The following is a 20,569-nucleotide window of genomic DNA, read 5'->3' as shown; positions in this document are numbered from 1 at the left end:
AACCATATGTGCATGGGTTCATCTCTGGGCTTTTAATCTTATTCCATTGATCTATATTTCTGTTTTTGTGCCAGTACCATAGTATCTTGATTACTGTAGCATTGTAGTATAGTATGAAGTCAGGGAGTGTGATTCCCCCAGTTCCGTTTTTTCCCCTCAAGACTGCTTTGGCTACTCGGGGTCTTTAGTGTCTCCATACAGATTTGAAGATTTTTTCTTCTAGTTCTGTAAAAAATGCCATTGGCAATTTGATAGGGATTGCACTGAATCTGTAGATTGCTTTGTGTAGTATAGTCATTTTCACAATATTGATTCTTCCAATCCAAGAACATGGTATATCTCTCCATTTGTGTCACCTTTGATTTCTTTTACCAGTGTCTTATAGTTTTCTGAGTACAGGTCTTTTACCTCCTTAGGCAGGTTTATTCCTAGGTATTTTATTCTTTTTGCTGCAATGGTGTATGGGATTGTTTCCCTAATTTCTCTTTCTGATCTTTCATTGTTAGTGTATACGAATGCAAGAGATTTCTGTGCATTAATTTTGTATCCTGCAACTTTACCAAATTCATTGAATAGCTCTAGTAGTTTTCTGGTGGCATCTTTAGGATTCTCTATGTATAGTGTCATGTCATCTGCAAACAGTGACAGTTTAACTTCTTCTTTTCCAATTTGTATTCCTTTTATTTCTTTTTCTTCCCTGATTGCTGTAGATAGGACTTCCAAAACTATGTTGAATAACAGTGGTGAGAGTGAACATCCTTGTTTTGTTCCTGATCTTAGAGGAAATGCTTTCAGTTTTTCATCATTGAGAATGATGTTTGCTGTGGGTTTGTCGTATATGGCCTTTATTATGTTGAGGTAGGTTCCCTCTATGCCCACTTTCTGGAGAGTTTTTGTCATAAATGGGTGTTGAATTTCGTCAAAAGCTTTTTCTGCATCTATTGAGATGATCATATGGTTTTTATTCTTCAGTTTGTTAATGTGGTGTATCACATTGATTGATTTGTGTATATTGAAGAATCCTTGCATCCCTGGGATAACTCCCACTTGATCATGGTGTATGATCCTTTTAATGTGTTGTTGGATTCTGTTTGCTAGTATTTTGTTGAGGATTTTTCCATCTATATTCATCAGTGATATTGGTAATTTTCTTTTTCTGTAGTATTTTTATCTGGTTTTGGTATCAGGGTGATGGTGGCCTCATAGAATGAGTTTGAGTGTTCCTTCCTCTGCAATTTTGGAGGAGTTTGAGAAGGACGGATGTTAGCTCTTCTCTAAATGTTTGATACAATTCACCTGTGAAGCCATCTGGTCCTGGACTTTTGTTTGTTGGAAGATTTTTTATCACAGTTTCAATTTCATTACTTGTGATTGGTCTGTTCATATTTTCTATTTCTTCCTGGTTCAGTCTTGGAAGGTTTTACCTTTCCAAGAATTTGTCCATTTCTTTCAGGTTGTGCATTTTATTGGCATACAGTTGCTTGTAGTAGTCTCTTAGGATGCTCTGCATTTCTGCGGTGTCCGTTGTAATCTCTCCTTTTTCATTTCTCAGTTTATTGATTTGAGTCCTCTCCCTGTTTTTCTTGATGAGTCTGGCTAAAGTTTTATCACTTTTGTTTATCTTCTCAAAGAACCAGCTTTTTTTAAAACATTTTTATTGTAGTATAATTGCTTTACAATGGTGTGTTAGTTTCTGCTGTATAACATAGTGAATTAGCCATACATATACATACATCCCTGCTTCTCCTCCCTCTTGCATCTCCTTCCTACCCTCCCTATCCCACCCCTCTAGGTGGACACAAAGCACTTAGCTGATCTCCCTGTGCTATGCGGCTGCTTTCCACTAGCTATCTGTTTTACATTTGGTAGTGTATATATGTCCATGCCACTCTCTCACTTCGTCCCAGCTTACCCTTCCCCCTCCCTGTATCCTCAAGTCCATTCTGTATATCTGAGTCTTTATTCCTGTCCTGCCCCTAGGTTCTTCAGAATCAATCTTTAATTTTTTTTGTTAGATTCCATTTATATGTTCAAAGAACTAGCTTTTAGTTTTCCTGATCTTTGCTATTGTTTTCTTTGTTTCTATTTCATTTATTTCTGCTCTGATATTTATGATTTCTTTCCTTCTACTAACTTTGGGTTTTGTTCATTCTTCTTTCTCTAGTTTCTTTAGGTGTAAGTTTAGATTCAGATTTATCTTGTTTCTTTAGGTAGGATTGTATTGCTATAAACTTCCCTCTTAGAACTGCTTTTGCTGCATCCATAGGTTTTGGATCGTCGTGTTTTCATTGTAATTTGTCTAGGTATTTTTTGATTTCCTCTTTGATTTCTTCAGTGATCTCTTGGTTATTTAGTAACGTATTGTTTAGCCTCCATGTGTTTGTGTTTTTTACCTTTTTTTCCTGTAATTATTTCTAATCTCATAGCATTGTGGTCAGAAAAGATGCTTGATATGATTTCAGTTTTCTTAAATTTACCAAGGCTCGATTTGTGACCCAAGATGTGATCTATCCTGGAGATTGTTCCATGTGCACTTGAGAAGAAAGTGTAATCTGCTGTTTTTCAATGGAATGTCCTATAAATATCAACTAAATCTATCTGGTCTATTGTGTCATTTAAAGCTTGTGTTTTCTTATTAATTTTCTGTCTGGATGATCTGTCCATTGGTGTAAGTGAGGTGTCAAAGTCCCCCACTATTATTGTGTTACTGTCGATTTCCTCTTTTATAGCTGTTAGCATTTGCCTTATGTATTGAGATGTTCCTATGTTGGGTGCATATATATTTATAATTGTTATATCGTCTTCTTGGATTGATCCCTTGATCATTATGTAGTGTCCTTCCTTGTCTCTTGTTACATTCTTTCTTTTAAAGTCTATTTTATCTGATATGAGTATTGCTGCTCCAGCTTTCTTGTGATTTCCATTTGCATGGAATATCTTTTTCCATCCCCTCACTTTCAGTCTGTATGTGTCCCTAGGTTTGAAGTGGGTCCCTTGTAGATGGCATATATATGGGTCTTGTTTTTGTATCCATTCAGCAAGCCTGTGTCTTTTGGTTGGAGCATTTAATCCATTCACATTTAAAGCAATTATCGATATGTATATTCCTATTACCATTTTCTTAGTTGTTATGGGTTTGTTTTTGTAGGTCCTTTTCTTCTCTTGTGTTTCCCACTAAGAGAAGTTCCTTTAGCATTTGTTGTAGAGCTGGTTTGGTGGTGCTGAATTCTCTTTCCTTTTGCTTACCTGTAAAGTTTTTGGTTTTTCCGTCGAATCTGAATGAGATCCTTGCTGGGTAGAGTAATCTTGGTTGTAGATTCTTCCCTTTCACCACTTTAAATATATCATGCCAGTCTCTTCTGGCTTGTAGAGTTTCTGCTGAGAAATCAGCTGCTAACCTTATGGGAGTTCCCTTGTATGTTATTTGTTGTTTTTCCCTTGTTGCTTTTAATAATTTTTGTTTGTCTTTAATTTTTGTCAGTTTGATTACTACGTGTGTCAGCGTGTTTCTCCTTGGGTTTATCTTGCCTGGGAGTCTCTGTGCTTCCTGAACTTGGGTGGCTATTTCCTTTCCCCTGTTAGGGACGTTTTCGACTATAATCTCTTCAAATATTTTCCCAGGTCCTTTCTCTCTCTCTTCTCCTTCTGGGGCCCCTATAATGCGAATGTTGTTGCATTTAATGTTGTCCCAGAGGTCTCTTAGGCTGTCTTAATTTCTTTTCATTCTTTTTTCTTTATTCTGTTCTATGGCAGTGATTTTCACCATTCTGTCTTCCAGGTCAGTTATCTGTTCTTCTGCCTGAGTTATTCTGCTATTGATTCCTTCTAGTGTATTTTTCATTTCAGTTATTGTATTGTTCATCTCTGTTTGTTCTTTAATTTTTCTAGGTCTTTGTTAAACATTTCTTGCATCTTCTCGATCTTTGCCTTCAATCTTTTTCCAAGGTCCTGTATCATCTTCACTATCATCATTCTGAGTTATTTTTCTGGAAGGTTGCCTATCTCCACTGCATTTAGTTGGTTTTCTAGTGTTTTATCTTGTTCCTTCATCTGGTACATAGTACTCTGCCTTTTCCTTTTGTCAATCTTTCTGTGAATGTGGTTTTCGTTCCACAGGCTGCAGAATTGTAGTTCTTTTTGCTTCTGCTGTCTGCCCTCTGGTCGCATAGACTCTACCTTTAATCAGTTTTCACAACTGTGACAGCACATTAGATTCTCCTGCTAGCATTGGAAGTTCGGCTGCAGAGGCAGGGGGCAGCTACGGCTCACCGCGAGGACAAGGACACTGGCAGCAGAAGTTCTGGGGAGTACACCTTGGCGTGAACCCCCCCAGAGTCCACCATTCACCCCATCAAAGTGCCTATAAGCTCCAGTGGTGGGTCGCCTCAGACCAAACAACCAAACACTTGATTTCTGTAGGTTGATCTTTTTTTCTGCAACCTTGCTGAACTTCTATTAGTTCTAGTAATATATTTGTATGTTCCCTATAATTTCTACATATAGGATCATGTATCTGTGAATGAAGGCAGTTTTACCACTTCCTTAACAATCTGGATTTCTTTTATTCATTTTTCTTGCCTGACTAGAACCTCCTGTGCAAGTGAATAGAAGTGGTGACAAGGTGACAGTGGACATCACTACCTTATTTCTTATCTTAGGAGGAAAGCATTCTGGCTTTCACCGTTGAATATGATATTCGCTGTACGTTTTTCATAAATGCTCTTTAACAGGCAGAGAAAATTCTTTTTTATTCCTGGTTTGTTTAGAGATTTTTATCATGAATGGAGGCTGCACTTTGGCAAATGCTTTCTATGACTCTACTGAGATAATTATGCAGTTTTGTTCTTTATTTTATTAATATAGTGTTTATTACATTAATTGAATTTTGGATCTTAAAAGAACTTTGCATTTCTGGACCAAGTCGCACTTGCTTTTGGTGTATAATCCTTTATATAAGTTACTGGATTTGGTTTACTAATATTTTGTTAAGGATTTTTGCATCTACGTTCAAGAGAGATATTGATCTGAAATGTTAATGTCTTTGCCTGCCTTTGAAATCAGATAACTCTGGACTTATAAAATGAATTGGTAAGTGCTCCCTTCTCTTTTATTTTCTGAAAGAGTTTTTGAACGATTAACATTGTTTCTTCTTTGAATATTTGATAGAATTCACCAAATCCAATCCTGGATTTTCTTTGTGGGAAGATTTTAAATTCCTCATTCAATTTAGTTACTTGTTACAAGTCTACTCAGATTTTCTATTTGTTCTTAAATCAGTCTTGGTAATTTCTTTCTTTCTAGTAATTTGTGTCTTGCTAGAATTTTATCCATTTCATCTTATTTTCTAAATTGATGACATAAATTTGATTATAATATTCCATTATAATACTTTTAAGTTATGTAAGGTTGGTAGTAATGTCACCCCTTTCACTGCTGATTTTAGTAATTTGTGTCTTTTTTTTTCTTGGTCAGTCTAGCTAAAGGTTTGTACACCTTGTTGATCTTTTCAAAGAACCAACTTTTAGTTTCATTGGCTTTTTTCCAGTATTTTTCTGTTTCATTGCTTTTTGCTATATTCTTTATCATTTCCTTCCTCTGCTTGCTTTTGCTCTGCTTTGCTCTTCTTTGTCTGGTTTCTTAAGATGGAAGCTTAAAGTACTGATTTGAGAATTTTCTCTTTTTCTTATATACACACTTAAGGTATAAGTTTTCCTTGAAGCAGTGCTTTACCTGTACACATAAATTCTAAGTTGTCTTTTTGCTTTAATTTATTTAAGTATTTAAAATTTCCCTTGTGGTATTAGGTAAGTGCTCTTTAATTCACAAATATTTGGGTTTGTTAAAGATTTCTTTCTGTTATACGACTTCGATCCTTTGTAACCTACTGAGAGTTGTTTTATGGCCCAGTATATAGTCTCACCCAGAAAATGTTTCACACATGTTTGAAAAGAATGTGTATTCTGCAGTCAATGGGTAGAGTTTTCTATGTATGTCAGTTAGGTCAAACGGACTGATGATATTGTTGAACTCCTCTATCTCCTTGCTGATTTCTACCTACTTAGTAGTTCTTTCAAGTATTGAGAGTGGGGTATTGAAATCCCCAATTAGAGAAACTGAATTTCTCCTTCCACAGTTTTGCTTCATGCATTTTGAGACTGTTGTTAGATGTACATACAATTTTTGACTGCTATATCTTCCTGAATGTATTGACCTTTTAATCATTATGAAATGTCTCTATTTGTCTTCAGTAATACTTCTTGTCTTAAAGTCTATTTTGTCTTGATGTTTCCTTATCACTACTGTTTTCATCCCCATCTTTTTACTTTCAGCCTATTTGTGTCTTTGAATCTAACATGTGTTTCTTATAGACAACATATAGCTGAGTGTTGCTTTTTTATCCAGTTTGACAATCTCTGCCTTTTGAATAGAATGTTCACTCCATTCACAATTAATGTAATTATTTAAATAGTTGGATTTATTCTGCCATTTTGCTATTTTTCTATTTGTCACATCTTTTTTATTTCTCTCTTCCTCCTATACTGCATTCTTTTGTGATAAATATTTTTTATTGTATCTTTTTAATCCATTTCTGATACTTTTTATTTTCTATTCTTATAGAGTTATTTTGTTAGCAACTGCTGTAGGGATTATAACATGAATTCTTTATAAATTCTTTATGAATTTATTATAATCTACTTCAAAATAATATTTAATTCCAGTAAAAGAGAAACTATATTCCAAAATATGTCTTTTCCCTTGTTCTCTTTTGTGTTACTATTGTCATATATATTAAATGTATATGTTATAAACCCAACACAACAGTGTTAGAATTATTGTTTTATATATATAATCTTAGAAAAATGAGAAAAATCTATCTATAGACTGTTTTATATTTACCCACATATTTGCCAACACTCTTCAATTCTTCCTATTGATTTGAATTAAACTGGAGTCAATACCTTCAGTATTTCTTGTAAGACAGTCTAGTAGCAGGAAAGTCTCTCAATCTTTGTTTATCTAGGAATACTTTATTTCACCTTTATTTTAAAAGACTGGGTTTTCTGAATATAGAATCCTTGGTTGATATTTTTCTTTTAGCACTTTGAATATGTCATGCTTTATGGTTTCCACTGTTTCTGACGAAAAATACCAGTTGTTAAAGGTATTATTGGTCCCCTATGTGTAATGAGTCATTTTCTTCTTCCAGCTTCAAGATTTTCTCTTTTCCTTTAGCTTTCAACAGTTTAACTATGATGTGTCTATGTGCAGCTCTGTGTGTTTTCCTACTTGGGGTTTGTTGAGCTTCTTGAATCTATATAGATTGTGTTTCATCAGATCTGGAAAGTTTTCTGCCATTATCTCTTCAAATATTTTTTAACTCCCCTCTCCTCCCCTCAGTCTCCCATTATGTGTATATGTATGAACTTAATGTTTCCCCACAGGCCTCTGAGGCTTGACTTTTCTTCAATCTTTTTCCCTCTGCTCTTTCAGAGTATATAAATTCTCTTGACCTATATTCAAATTCACTGATTCTTCTGCCATCTTAAATCTTCTATCAAGCTCATCTAGTGACTTATTTTTAATTACTATACTTTTTAATGCTACAGTTTCTGTTTGTATATTTTTTATAATAATTACATCTATGTGGAAATTCTTTATTCATTGCGTCACTGTGGTCCTACTTCCCTTTGATGCTTTAAACATGGTTTTCTTTAGTTCTTTGAACATACTTATAATAGCTGCTTTGATGTTTTAGTCTGCTAAATCCAACATATGGAGACACTTAGATACAGTTTCTATTGACTTTTTTTTTTCTTAACTGTGGGTCATCCTTTCTTGTTTCTTTGCATATCTCTAAATTTTTTGTTGAATGTTGGACATTTTAGATAATATATTGGAGCAACTCTAGATTCTGATTTTCTCTGAGGGTGGCTGATGGACTGAAAGTCTGTTTTCCCCACAATGTGTGGTTGCTGATATCTCTACTCCATTTTCCCCCCCTCATTTTTCCTTCTACGACTGGCTTTTTAAGACCTTTTTAAGCTGGTCTCCAGTGTCACCTTAGTGTTTAGCCAAAAACTATTCAGAGATTTTACTCAAACATCTCAATCCAGTAAAGCTTCCACTCTCAGGATGTGTGTGTATTTGAATGAGGATTTGTGTGTGAAATGAGGAGTGCATTCAGAGTTTGGGCCTTTTAAAAGTTGGCCTCAGATTTTATTACCACTAGGCCTGTTTGATCTCCTTTCCAGATATTCTTAGGCTCCACTAACCAGTGATACGTGGGTGACTGGGCCCACTTGATATTCTGCTGTGCCTGTCTACAGCCTCCAATCAACCTGTGATATGTGGTGAACTTATCAAGCCCCCAAGATTGTCTTACCTCCTAGAACTCTCTATAAAATCCTGCTACTCCATGAGTCTGTTGCTTGTCACAAATGAGACCACAATCTCAGACTAGCAGAGCCATTGGTCCTCCCTATTTGTTTGCAGCTAAGATTCTTACCCTGAGTTCAGTACTTTTCATGAATAAAGTTTCTCAATTTATTTGGTTGATTTCCAGAGTGCTGAATTTGTTTTGACAGTTTTGTCCAGCTTTAGGATTGCTTTGTGAGGAAAGTAATTAAATCTCTCACTCAGTCATGTCAGCCATTCCTTTTTTAATAGTGTATATCATGTATTGCTGTAGTCCAAAGTTCAACTATACCTAATCTTGGCTATAACTTTGAGATTGTATTTACCTCTAAGATAAAAGAGCAAATTTACTTTTTATTCAATATTACTCAATATTCTATGCATAGATATGTACCTATTTTAGACTAGATATATTAGACTCAGCTTCCTTTGTTTTTTGTTGCTGTTGGGAAAAACTGATTTTGCGCATATGTGTTTGTGTGCGTAGATAGGAGTTGAGGATTTCTGTACATCAATAATATAAAGAAGTTCCTAAAAATGTAATACAATCACAGGCAAAATCATGCTAATAGACTACTATATCTATTCAGTCCGGACACCACAGTATATGAGAAATACTGATAACCTATAGTATATGAAAATGATACTAAGAGGTATGGAAACTATGGCATATGAAATATATTTGAGAGAAATGTCAATGTTTACCCTGGAGGAAAATGACATATTGCAAGCCTTTCAAATATTTAAATTAGACTTATTCAATATTGATACAGAGGGCAGAATCAAAACTTAGGGGTATAATTTTGAGTTCAATATAGTACAAAATAAACTAACAACTTAAGCGGCAGCAAACAAAACTGGTTTGGTTTTCTTGCAAAGTGATAAGCTTTTCTCACTGAGAATGACTCTAATAGACTAGATGAACGTTTTCTAAGGAGTGTTTATATAGGAGATGGACTAGATGACCTTCCAACTCTAAGTTTCTGTAATTTTATAAAAGCAAATAAATAAGAATTTAGATGGATAAAAGATAACACTACAGGAAAATAATCAAAAAATATATTAATACATAAAATTATCATAATTTGGGTTATTCATAATAAGGGAATGGGTTATAATAACTGTTTCTCAAAGACATGGATTCCACTGTACTATCGGGTCTCAAAGGGTGACAATATGCTGGATATCATTAAAAAATTATAAGAAGCAGAAAACACTATCCTACCTTTGTAAAAATTGTAATTTATAGTTCTAGTTGTGGTAACTCAAGAATAAGAAAGCTGAAGTGGAAACAAAATATAACTAAAATGAATAAGACAAAATTACATAAAATCAGACTTCATTCTGGAAAGGCAAAAGCTGAGTGGGTACATAAGAAATATATATAAAGAATATGAAGGGCACAAATAATCTAAACTCAGAATTGTTCACCAAAATGTGGAAGGCAACCCTTAAAACTCTGAGAGAGGTAAGTTTGTCACAAATATAGGAAGTATCATTATATTCAGGAAATAGTTAAGATAATTTGCTAGGACCAAAGCAGAACATACACTGAAAACAGAAGTGACTTACCTCTTTTAGTTGATCAGCACTCCCCCATGATGCAGAACGCTGATGTGATCTCTTTTCTGTGCCTTCTTCTACCCAACAGCTAGGTGTCTTTAAAAAAACAAGTAAGTAAAATAAAAAATAAAGAATTTTGCCTCTATCCTTAATCTCACAGCAAATCAAACATATTTCAAAATCTTAGCACATACCAATTAAAGGGTTATACTGAATACTAGAATCCCTTAAAAGCTAAGACTTTCATGACCCTGTGAAATGTTTATTATTCTGAATTAGATATGATCAATCTAAGATGTCTCTGAGTAATGTTACTCAAAACATTTGGTGTTTTACATCAACATTAAATTTATCAAATTCAAAGAGAACTGTGAAATATGCATATTGGTGTTTTTAAAGAGAATAGGCAAACTAATTATGAAATGTTATGTTTACTAAAGAGAAGTAAGATTAACAGAACGTGCTTAGAAGCAGTGGGGTTACAGATGACCTACATGCCAAATATTTAGTTAGGTAAAGGGTTGAATGTACTACTCTTTCTATACTCAGGAAAGAATGTGTTAATAATAGTATCCTTTTTTGAAAAACATCAAGCATCTTTATAGAAAAATATAAAGTTACTATAAAAATAGAAAAAGTTATTATAAAAATAAACAAGATTAAGCTAAACTGACTATAATTTAAAACAGTGCATCTTAAAGAAAACCTGAGCTACATGGCAGAAAACAGAATTGCTTTAACCTAAAACTTCATTTTCAGTGATTTAACCCATAACAGACACTACATCCAAACATAACACAAATCACTAAATGCCAAATAGTAAGATCATTTAGTAGTTGTATTAAAAATTAAAAAATATTGAACTACCATCCTTAATATATGAGAAGACTCTTAGTGTAATGCAACTTAGGGAAAGTTAAAACCACTATTTTAAGACAGATATAGGGTAATGATTATCATATATAAATATTGGGTTGGCCAAAAAGTTCATTGGGGATTTTCTGTAACATCTTAGGGAAAAAACCCGAACGAACTTTTTGGCCAATCCAATATAAATATATATTGCTTCAAAAATTATTTTTTATTACATACAGAAAAGTTCATCATTCATATTGAGGCTGCACCTGTGACTTTACATAATACACAACTTATGAAGAAGCCATCAGTTCTATACAATTCAAAATGCTTGTGGACAAAGTTTTAAATAATTATCACCTCTTTAAAGTAATGATGCTGCAAAATAAAACCAATAACAATTGAATGCTAGTTGAATGAAAATACACATAAACTACTTAAACAGTTCAAATACTAAAGTGAAACTATTTAGTCATAATACTGAGTAAAATATTTTATTGTTGGTAATTGCAAAGATAAGAGGTACTAATATATTAAATAAACTGCTTGCAAATAATTATTTAGTTATTAAATTTTCCTAATCTCAGTCCTAGACAAGAAAAACTACTCTGAAAATAATCCCCCCAAGTAGTCATATCTTTAATAATTTATACTAAAATTATTAAATTATGACTTTGTTTTAGTCAAACTTTTATTTCGAGAATTTATATCCCTTAATACTTTTACCTTTCTACCAAGCAGAGGCATTGCTCTCATCAAAAATCAAATGATTAAGGATCACAATGTTTAAAACTCAAAAGCATATTCACAGAAAATGAATAAAATTTCTGGCATGTTCCATAACTAACGAAAACATTTATAACACTATTTTCATTTTGTATGGCTCTTTTTCAAAGGAAATTTACATAAACTGTATCTCCAACTTAGAGTTAAATCAGTAGCCACAAAAATTCTGCAAATGCCTTAATACTGCCAAGCACACCAATGGCAAATGAAACTAAATCTGAGGTCTCTCATCTCAGAGTATCTTCTTTCTTCCTATTGTCATTCTTTTCTTAAAATTGAATGTGAAAACCTATTTATTTCAGAATGTAGTATTGGTTATATAAAAGAAATACATAAAAACTAACTACAAAAGAATATTTATGTTCCTGAAATCTATCTAGTAAAATATATAGTTTTTTAAAAAGTACAAAACCACTGGAAGAATCCTTTCAGTCATGTGGCTATAAAATTACATGCATATAAATTGTTGAAGTATATTCATCATAGTTTCAACTTTTCCAAAAAATACTCCCCAAAGAAAAATTTCATTTTAATTGCACATATATACAATTATATTCTAAAGACTGCATTGTCCAAAACAAAAGCTACTAGCCACATGTAATAATTTAAATTTAAATTAATGAAAATAAAATAACACAAAAAATTTGGTTCTTTAATCTCACTAGCACGTTTCAAATACTCAATAACCACATGTGGCTAGAGGCTACGGGCTGCCATATAGAACAGCACAGCTGGTTTGATAGTGCTGAATTCTCTTAGCTTTTGCTTGTCTGTAAAGCTTTTGATTTCTCCATCAAATCTAAATGAGATCCTTGCTGGGTAGAGTAATCTTGGTTGTATGTTCTTCCCTTTCATCACTTTAAGTATATCTTGCCACTCCCTTCTGGCTTGTAGAGTTTCTGCTGAGAAATCAGCTGTTAACCTTATGGGAGTTCCCTTGTATGTTATTTGTCATTTTTCCCTTGCTGCTTTCAATAATTTTTCTTTGTCTTTAAGTTTTGCCAATTTGATTACTGTGTGTCTCGGCGTGTTTCTCCTTGGGTTTATCCTGTATGGGACTCTCTGCGCTTCCTGGACTTGGGTGCCTATTTCCTTTCCCATGTTAGGGAAATTTTCGACTATAATCTCTTCAAATATTTTCTGTGGTCCTTTCTCTCTCTCTTCTCCTTCTGGGACCCCTATAATGCGAATGTTGTTGCGTTTAATGTTGTCCCAGAGGTCTCTTAGGCTGTCTTCATTTCTTTTCATTCTTTTTTCTTTATTCTGTTCCGCAGGAGTGAATTCCACCATTCTGTCTTCCAGGTCACTTATCCATTCTTCTGCCTCAGTTATTCTGCTATTGATTCCTTCTAGTGTAGTTTTCATTTCAGTTATTGTATTGTTCATCTCTGTTTGTTTGTTCTTTAATTCTTCTAGGTCTTTGTTAAACAGTTCTTGCACCTTCTCGATCTTGCCTCGATTCTTTTTCCGAGGTCCTGAATCATCTCCACTATCATTATTCTGAATTCTTTTTCTGGAAGGTTGCCTATCTCCACTTCATTTAGTTGTTTTTCTGGGGTTTTATCTTGTTCCCTCATCTGGTACATAGCGCTCTACCTTTTCATCTTGTCTATCTTTCTGTGAATGTGGTTTTTGTTCCACAGGCTGCAGGATTGTAGTTCTTCTTGCTTCTGCTCTCTGCCCTCTGGTGGATGAGGCTAAGAGGCTTGATCTAATCATTGATTTTAAACAAATTATTTTAGTCAAAGGAAAACCAAAGATGGCTACTTGGTCTTCAAATCTATTTAAAGCTCATGCTTGTTAAGTTACAGAGGATGAATTAATTTGTATCCAATTTGTTAAATCTGAGTATTTGAGAAATGCTTTACCACTTAAATTAGGAAAACACCACCACAAAATAGCAAAAGTTCTATGCTTTCATATCAGCAAGTGATTCCTTCCAACTGGCCTGTTATTCCGTCCATTAATCTAGAGTAGAATTTTATGAATGGTGCTACTTATAACACCGTTCCTGGGTGTTAGTAAAATATATATGAAAAAGAATTCCACGGTCAAATAAATTTGGAAAATATTACATACTATACTCCTTTACTCAATGTACAATGCAATTAGCATTTCAAAACTCAAATATACAAATACACACACAAATACTTTTTTAAAAACCTGCTTTACTTTTTCTTACTGATATGACCCCAGAACACTCATTTTATGCGTATTAATATCCTCCACAGACAGCATGGAAAGAAGTATAATCTTCAGTAATTGGTATTACATAAAATAGCTTGCTCTTCAGCCACCATACTTAAGGGGATTCTTCCTTTCTAGCTGCCTGAACCTTTCATACACTTGAGTAATGCAGAACCAAAGTCTATCTCTAAGACTGCTGACAAAAAGGTGTTTGAGTAAAAAAAGTCCCCTCTATACGAAAAGGATACCTACAGGTGGAAGAAGCCATTTTTTAATTTTCACCTCTCAGAATCATCCAAAGTCCAGCCCATGAAGCTTCTTCTCCAACCCCCAGGCCCATCCTCCTAGCTCTGGTTTCCTGTGTGACGAATGCTTCTTCTCTGAGTGAAATAAACAGAAAACAGTCCTACTGCACAGGACTACACACTTGTTTTTACGACTCTTTTTAAATAGAGCAGTTTTAGGTTCATAGCCAAACTGAGAGGACATTACAGAGATTTCCCATATACCCCTCACCCTGACACATGCACAGCCATCCCCCACCACAGTGGTACGTTTCTTACAACTGATGAACCTACACTGACACATCATTATCACCAGAGTCCATAGTTTACATTAGGGTTCACTCTTGGTGTTGTGCATTCTATGGGTTTGGACAAATGTATAATGACATATATCCATCATTATAGTACCATACATAGTATTTTCACTGACCTAAAAATCCTCTGTGCTCTGCCTATTCATTCCTCACCATCTCCAAACCCCTGACAAGCACTGATCTTTTTACTCTTTCCATAGTTTTGCCTTTTCCAGAATGTCAGGTAGTTGGAACCATACAGTAGGTTGCCTTTTCAGAGTCACTTCTTTCACTTAATAATATACATTTAAGGTTCCTCCATGTCTTCTTAGTGCTGAATAATATACTGCTGTCTGGAAGTACCACACTTTATTCATCCATTCACCTACTGAAGGACACCTTGGTTGCTTGCAAGTTTGTCAATTATGAATAAAGCTGCTATAAATATCTGTATGCAGGTTTTTGTGTGAACGTAAGTTTTCAACTCCTTTGGGTAACCAAGGAACATGAATGCTGGACTGTAAGGTAAGAGTATGTTTAGTTTTGTAAGAAACTGCCAAACCGTCTTCCAAAGTGGCGGTACCACTTCCTGTTCCCACTAGCAACATACAACAGTTCCTGTTGCTCTGCATTCTGGTCAGCATCTGGCATTGCCAGTGTACTGGATTTTGGCCATTCTAACATATGTATAGAGGTATCTCGTTCTTTTAACTGGCATTTCCCTGATGACATATAACGTGGAACATCTTTTCATATGCTTGTTTGCAATGTGTATATCGTCTTTAGTGAGGTGCCTGTTAGGAGGTCTTTGGCCCATTTTTTAATCAGGTTGTTTGTTTTCTTATTGTTGAGTTTTAAGAGTTGTTTACATATTTTGGATAAGAGTCCTTTATCAGATGTGAACAATGGGTGCTTTTGTTGTTTATATCTTTATTCACAGACTAGCAAGGGCAAATATGCTTTCCTGTTTTATCAATTTCAAAACAGGTCAAACTAACCCCCTAGTAAGAAAATATTCTTTTTCTACATGCAAGAGCCTAGAGTCAGTTCCAAAAAACCCCACAAAACAAAAAAACTAATCACGTCACAAAATTCTCTTAATCTTATTTAAAACTTACTTAAATCCTATGTAAAACTTTATAATCTATTTTTTGTATGGTTCACCCTTAGCCTTGAAATTTATTATAGTTTATAATCTATTATGGAAATATGATTACTGCCTGTGAATTATTTTACTGTACTTACATAGATGATCCTTAATATTAAGGTACTCATAAAGCTGGCAAGAAATGAAACAGAATTACTTGAAAAATCAATGATAATTAAATTAATAATTAAGATTAGAGTCTGATTTTAAGTTACAGAAAAGTTTTAAAAATAGATAATGACAAACCCTTCATTGTTTACAACTATGTCTTTTAGAGTTTACAACTATGTCTTTTAGAGATTTGATTTTCTTTTGACTAATAAAAATTTTTTTAACTTTTAACTTAAAAGATCGTCTTGAAAAGACTATCCTGATTAAAAAAGAGTACAGAAAATTGGGATTCTTTTTTTTTTTTTAAAGACTTTGATGTGGACCATTTTTTTTTTAAAGTCTTTATTGAATTTGTTACAGTATTGCTCCTGTTTTGTGTTTTGGTTTTTTGGCCCTGAGGCATGTGGGATCTTAGCTCCCCGACCAGGGATCAAACTGACACCCCCTGCATTGGAAGGCAAAGTCTTAACCACTGGACTGCCAGGGAACTCCCTGTGATTCTAATATTATGCTTTGCTTTTCTGGTAACAGTATATAAGTATATATAGTTTTATAACCAGATATAAACATAAATAGCCTCTTCACTAGTTGACAAGGAGTAAAGAAAAGGAAGAGTTCAGCTGAAAAAAGCTTTAGGAATTCAGTGATAGCAGTTACACACTCAAATTTTTTCATCATGCTTCAGCTATCTACTAACTTACGCGCTCATTTTGTTAGATCACTTTCAGAGTGCAGCCCCTGGATGAGCAGCATCAGCATCATCTGAGAACATGTTAGAAATGCAAATTCTCAGGCTCAATAGCAGAATTACCAAATCTGGAATTCTTAGATAAGCCCAGCACAATCTGTGTTCTAAGAAGCTGACCATATACTCACTCATTTTTCTTATAGGCTAATAACCATTTACAAGTATAATATCAATTTGCATATAATTACATCTTTGGAAATTAACATAAACTAATGTAAATATTGTTTGGAGCCATGTAGAAAGTTATATTGCTAGACAGAAATTTCTCTTTACCAAGGAACATTAAACAGTAGTCTCCAGCAAGGACTAAGGTAGGCCTGAATATTTAAGTAAAATTTATAAAATCCATGTCTGTTTAGGCCTCAAAAGTGTTCAACACACAACTGAATGGAAGTCTATGAAGTAATGGTTTGTGACTTTCTAGCTTATTAATGAGGGAGCTTATTCAGAAGAGTTAAGAAGCTATATTTCTGTTTCCAGATCTCAAGGTGAGGGGGAGGGAGGGTGTTGGTGATAAATCTCTGGATTGCAATTTTTAAAAATAAGAAATACCACAGAAATCAACTATTGCATCTGTGCTAGACATGATAAAAGTATTTGCCTTACTCTATAAGAAATGTTAATTTGAGAAAAAGCAATCATAAATGTGCCCCAAATCTTAAGAATATTCATAGTAAATCTATTTCTAAGAATTAACCTAAGATGTACACCAAGAGGAGCACTGGAAATAAATGTCTATCAATAGAGAAAAGAAAAATTTTGGCACATTCTTATAATACAAAAAACCACACTACATGGACTGTAATCCCACTTTAGTAAGCAAGTACACACAAAGAGAAAAAGACTTTAAAGAGATATTTCAAAATATAAATGGTGGTAAGAATTCTAGATAATTCTACAGTAAATCCTTTTTTTTTTCCAGCTGAGAAAAATCAAGATAAATAAAAAGACTTAAAGTCATGTTTAGGAATACTTAATGACATGAGTAAATGTTATGATTTATTAAAATCATAAAAAATAAATTATAAAATCATATTTACTACCTGCAGTATCATCTGAACTCTATTTTTAAAATAGTCTGTAATTTAAAAATTTTTATTTTTTAAATGCAAATAATCAAAATATAAGAGGATATGCATCAAAACGTTAAAAATGGCTGTCTGGGTATTAGAATTAAATGCAACTTATTTTGAGATTTTTGGTATTTTCCAAATCTTCTGCAGTGACTCCTGTTTCAAATTTAGAAGCAGGATTTTAAAAAAATGAGAAAGATAGCTATGTAACAGAATCAGTAAGTGGGGATGTATATCTACTCTGAGAAAGCCCAACATAGAATTACAAAAATTCTAACTTTAGATGCAAACTTCAAATCTATCTTGGAAGACAGGTTACACGTCAGCTAAGATGTTAGTATACATCACATAAAATATTTTTCCCTAGTCAGCGTTTCCTTTGACTAGGGGTTGGGGTTCTCTCACAACTGCAAATGCCTGTATGTAGTTTATCACTGGTTATGGGAATGGAATTGGAGACTTTAGAAAAGCTGAAATATTTAAGTGTTTAGAGTAACTGAAAACTGAAGGTAACTGAAATATCCAACACCTAGAAATATTAGTGGAAAGTTATTGATGAGAATATTGACAGGAAATTATAATTCAGTTTGGATATGTCTTTCATGTTATACTTTAATTCTATGGAGGAAAAAATATCTATAAAAATGTTTTCCTGAAAAAGTTAAACATAGAGCTACCATATGATCCAGCAATTCCTAGAGAAATGAAAACATACGTAAACACAAAAACTTGTGTGCAAAGGTTCATAGCAGTTCACCAACTCATGAATGCACAAATAAACTGTAGTATGTCCATACCATGAAATATTATTTGGCATTACAAAGGAATGAAGTACTGATACCATGCTACCACATGGATGAAACTTAAAAATACTATACTAAATGAAAAAAGGCAGAAACGAAAGGCTACAAATTGTATGAGTCCATTGATATGAAATGTTCAGAAAATGCAAATGTAGGGCGGCAGAAAGTAGACTACTGGGTGCCTATGGCTGAGGAAAAGAAGACTGGGGGGAAATAGTGAGTGACTGCTAATGGTTTCTTTTCGTAGAAACAGAAATATTCTAAAATTGATTATGGCAATGGTTGCACAATTATGAATATATTAAGAACCATGAATTGTACACTCTAAATAGAGGAACTGTATGCTATATAAATTATATCTCAATAAAACTGTTATTAAAAATATTTATGTCAAAGAGGAAATTACAAATCAATCTCATTTTTCAATTAAAAAAAAGCCACGTATTGCTGAACCTGAAAGTCCCAAGCATTGTTTGTAGTTTCTCAAAAATAATTGATATTTTCTGTCATGCTTTTCTTTCTTTTTTTTTTTTTTTTATAAATTTATTTATTTTTATTTATTTATGGCTGTGTTGGGTCTTCGTTTCTGTGCGAGGGCTTTCTCCAGTTGTGGCAAGCGAGGGCCACTCTTCATCGTGGTGCGCGGGCCTCTCACTATCGCGGCCTCCCTTGTTGCGGAGCACAGGCTCCAGATGCGCAGGCTCAGTAATTGCGGCTCACGGGCCCAGTTGCTCCGCGGCATGTGGGATCCTCCCAGATCAGGGCACGAACCCGTGTCCCCTGCATTGGCAGGCAGATTCTCAACCACTGCGCCACCAGGGAAGCCCCTGTCATGCTTTTCTTGCCAAGTTTCAAATCACACAGCGGCACTAGTCGAGTAATATAACAGAAAAGAGTAGGAGGCACTGTACATTAATAATCTACCCAGTCAGGTTTCTCAAGTCATTGTGAGAACATTTAACAAAGGAACTAATGTAACATAAAATAAACTGTATATCAGAAATACTATTCTCTGGCTTCTTACAGAAACAGTTATTAAATTGACTCTTGACAGTTTCTGCTTTAACCAAAAGGAGATGGTACTATGAGGAATTAAAAGTATAAACAATATTTCAATTTATTATTCAGTATTTACACTTAATAATACCCATTCTGACAAGTTCTCTCACTATTATTGTGGATAAATTTAAAACCAAATGATGAGATCTAATTTTCAGTTTTTAGAGAGCATTAAAACATATTGATTTTTTTGTGCTATAATTTTTAAAAATTACAATTTGCTTTGGTGGCTGTGTTTCAGAAAACTGATCCCACTTGTAAAAAAAATGAGACCAATTTTACTTTTTCAAAAGTGATATTTCCAAACACTTTAAAAAAATACATTTAACAATTGCACTGGATTATAGCTGCCTCACTATTATCCAATAAATTACTTTTTATTGTTTCTTAATAGCTTTTTTTTAAAATTAATTAATTAATTTATTTATTTTTGGCTGTGTTGGGTCTTCGTTTCTGTGTGAGGGCTTTCTCTAGTTGCAGCGAGCGGAGGCCACTCTTTATCGCGGTGCTCGGGCCTCTCACTATCGCAGCCTCTCTTGTTGCGGAGCACAGGCTCCAGATGCGCAGGCTCAGTAGTTGTGGCTCACGGGCCTAGTTGCTCCGCGGCATGTGGGATCTTCCCAGACCAGGGCTCGAACCCGTGTCCTCTGCATTAGCAGGCAGATTCTCAACCACTGCGCCACCAGGGAAGCCCCTCTTAATAGCTTTTAATGTTTCTTTAATCTCTCACACCTGACAGAAAATCAGCAACATAGGTGACTACTAGATATCTACCAAAAATGTTTCCATACCATTCTGAAGTCATAACAACCAGTAGTGTTCAACTGATGATAGCATGAATGTCATCAGTGGGATACCTAAGTAATGAGAAAGGGAGTAGGAGATTCTGTAGCAATATAAGCCACTGTCCCATACTTGGACCTATAAATCTAAGGTACCATTTCTTACTTGTAAGAATGTACAGTGGAAAACAATAGCTACTTCTGACTGAATGAACCCTGACCCACCAGAAATTGTTTAACCGTGTTTCAGAGCCCTATCATGCCCTGGAGTTAGTTGCATCATTTCTATGCCATTTCTTACCAATCCAGATTTAATGTTCATAATTGCATAATCAATTACTGATAACAGTAATACTGTCCACTCAATTCAGTATTATTATATTTAAACCTGCTGACAGTAAAATACTATAGACTCCAATACAAAGCAGGTAACATTTTTCAACATCTACTATGTCCTATTTAC

At 34.2% G+C, this 20,569-nt stretch overlaps 1 protein-coding gene across 2 annotated transcripts in view; it reads right to left on the bottom strand.

Moving 5' to 3' along the window:
* Positions 1-20,569, bottom strand: part of GLCCI1 (glucocorticoid induced 1) — a 128,489-nt gene that overhangs the window by 55,391 nt on the left and 52,529 nt on the right. For both annotated transcript variants that reach the window (XM_057549786.1, XM_057549787.1), the window contains exon 3: positions 9,988-10,074. In XM_057549786.1, the coding sequence (XP_057405769.1) occupies positions 9,988-10,074 (87 nt within the window). The remainder of the gene's footprint in view (positions 1-9,987; positions 10,075-20,569) is intronic.

The sequence above is a fragment of the Balaenoptera acutorostrata genome, chromosome 7, assembly GCF_949987535.1.
Source record: "Balaenoptera acutorostrata chromosome 7, mBalAcu1.1, whole genome shotgun sequence".
Lineage (NCBI taxonomy): Eukaryota > Metazoa > Chordata > Mammalia > Artiodactyla > Balaenopteridae > Balaenoptera > Balaenoptera acutorostrata.
Note: the sequence above shows the minus strand (reverse complement) of the source record. Positions and strands in the feature narration are given on the sequence as shown.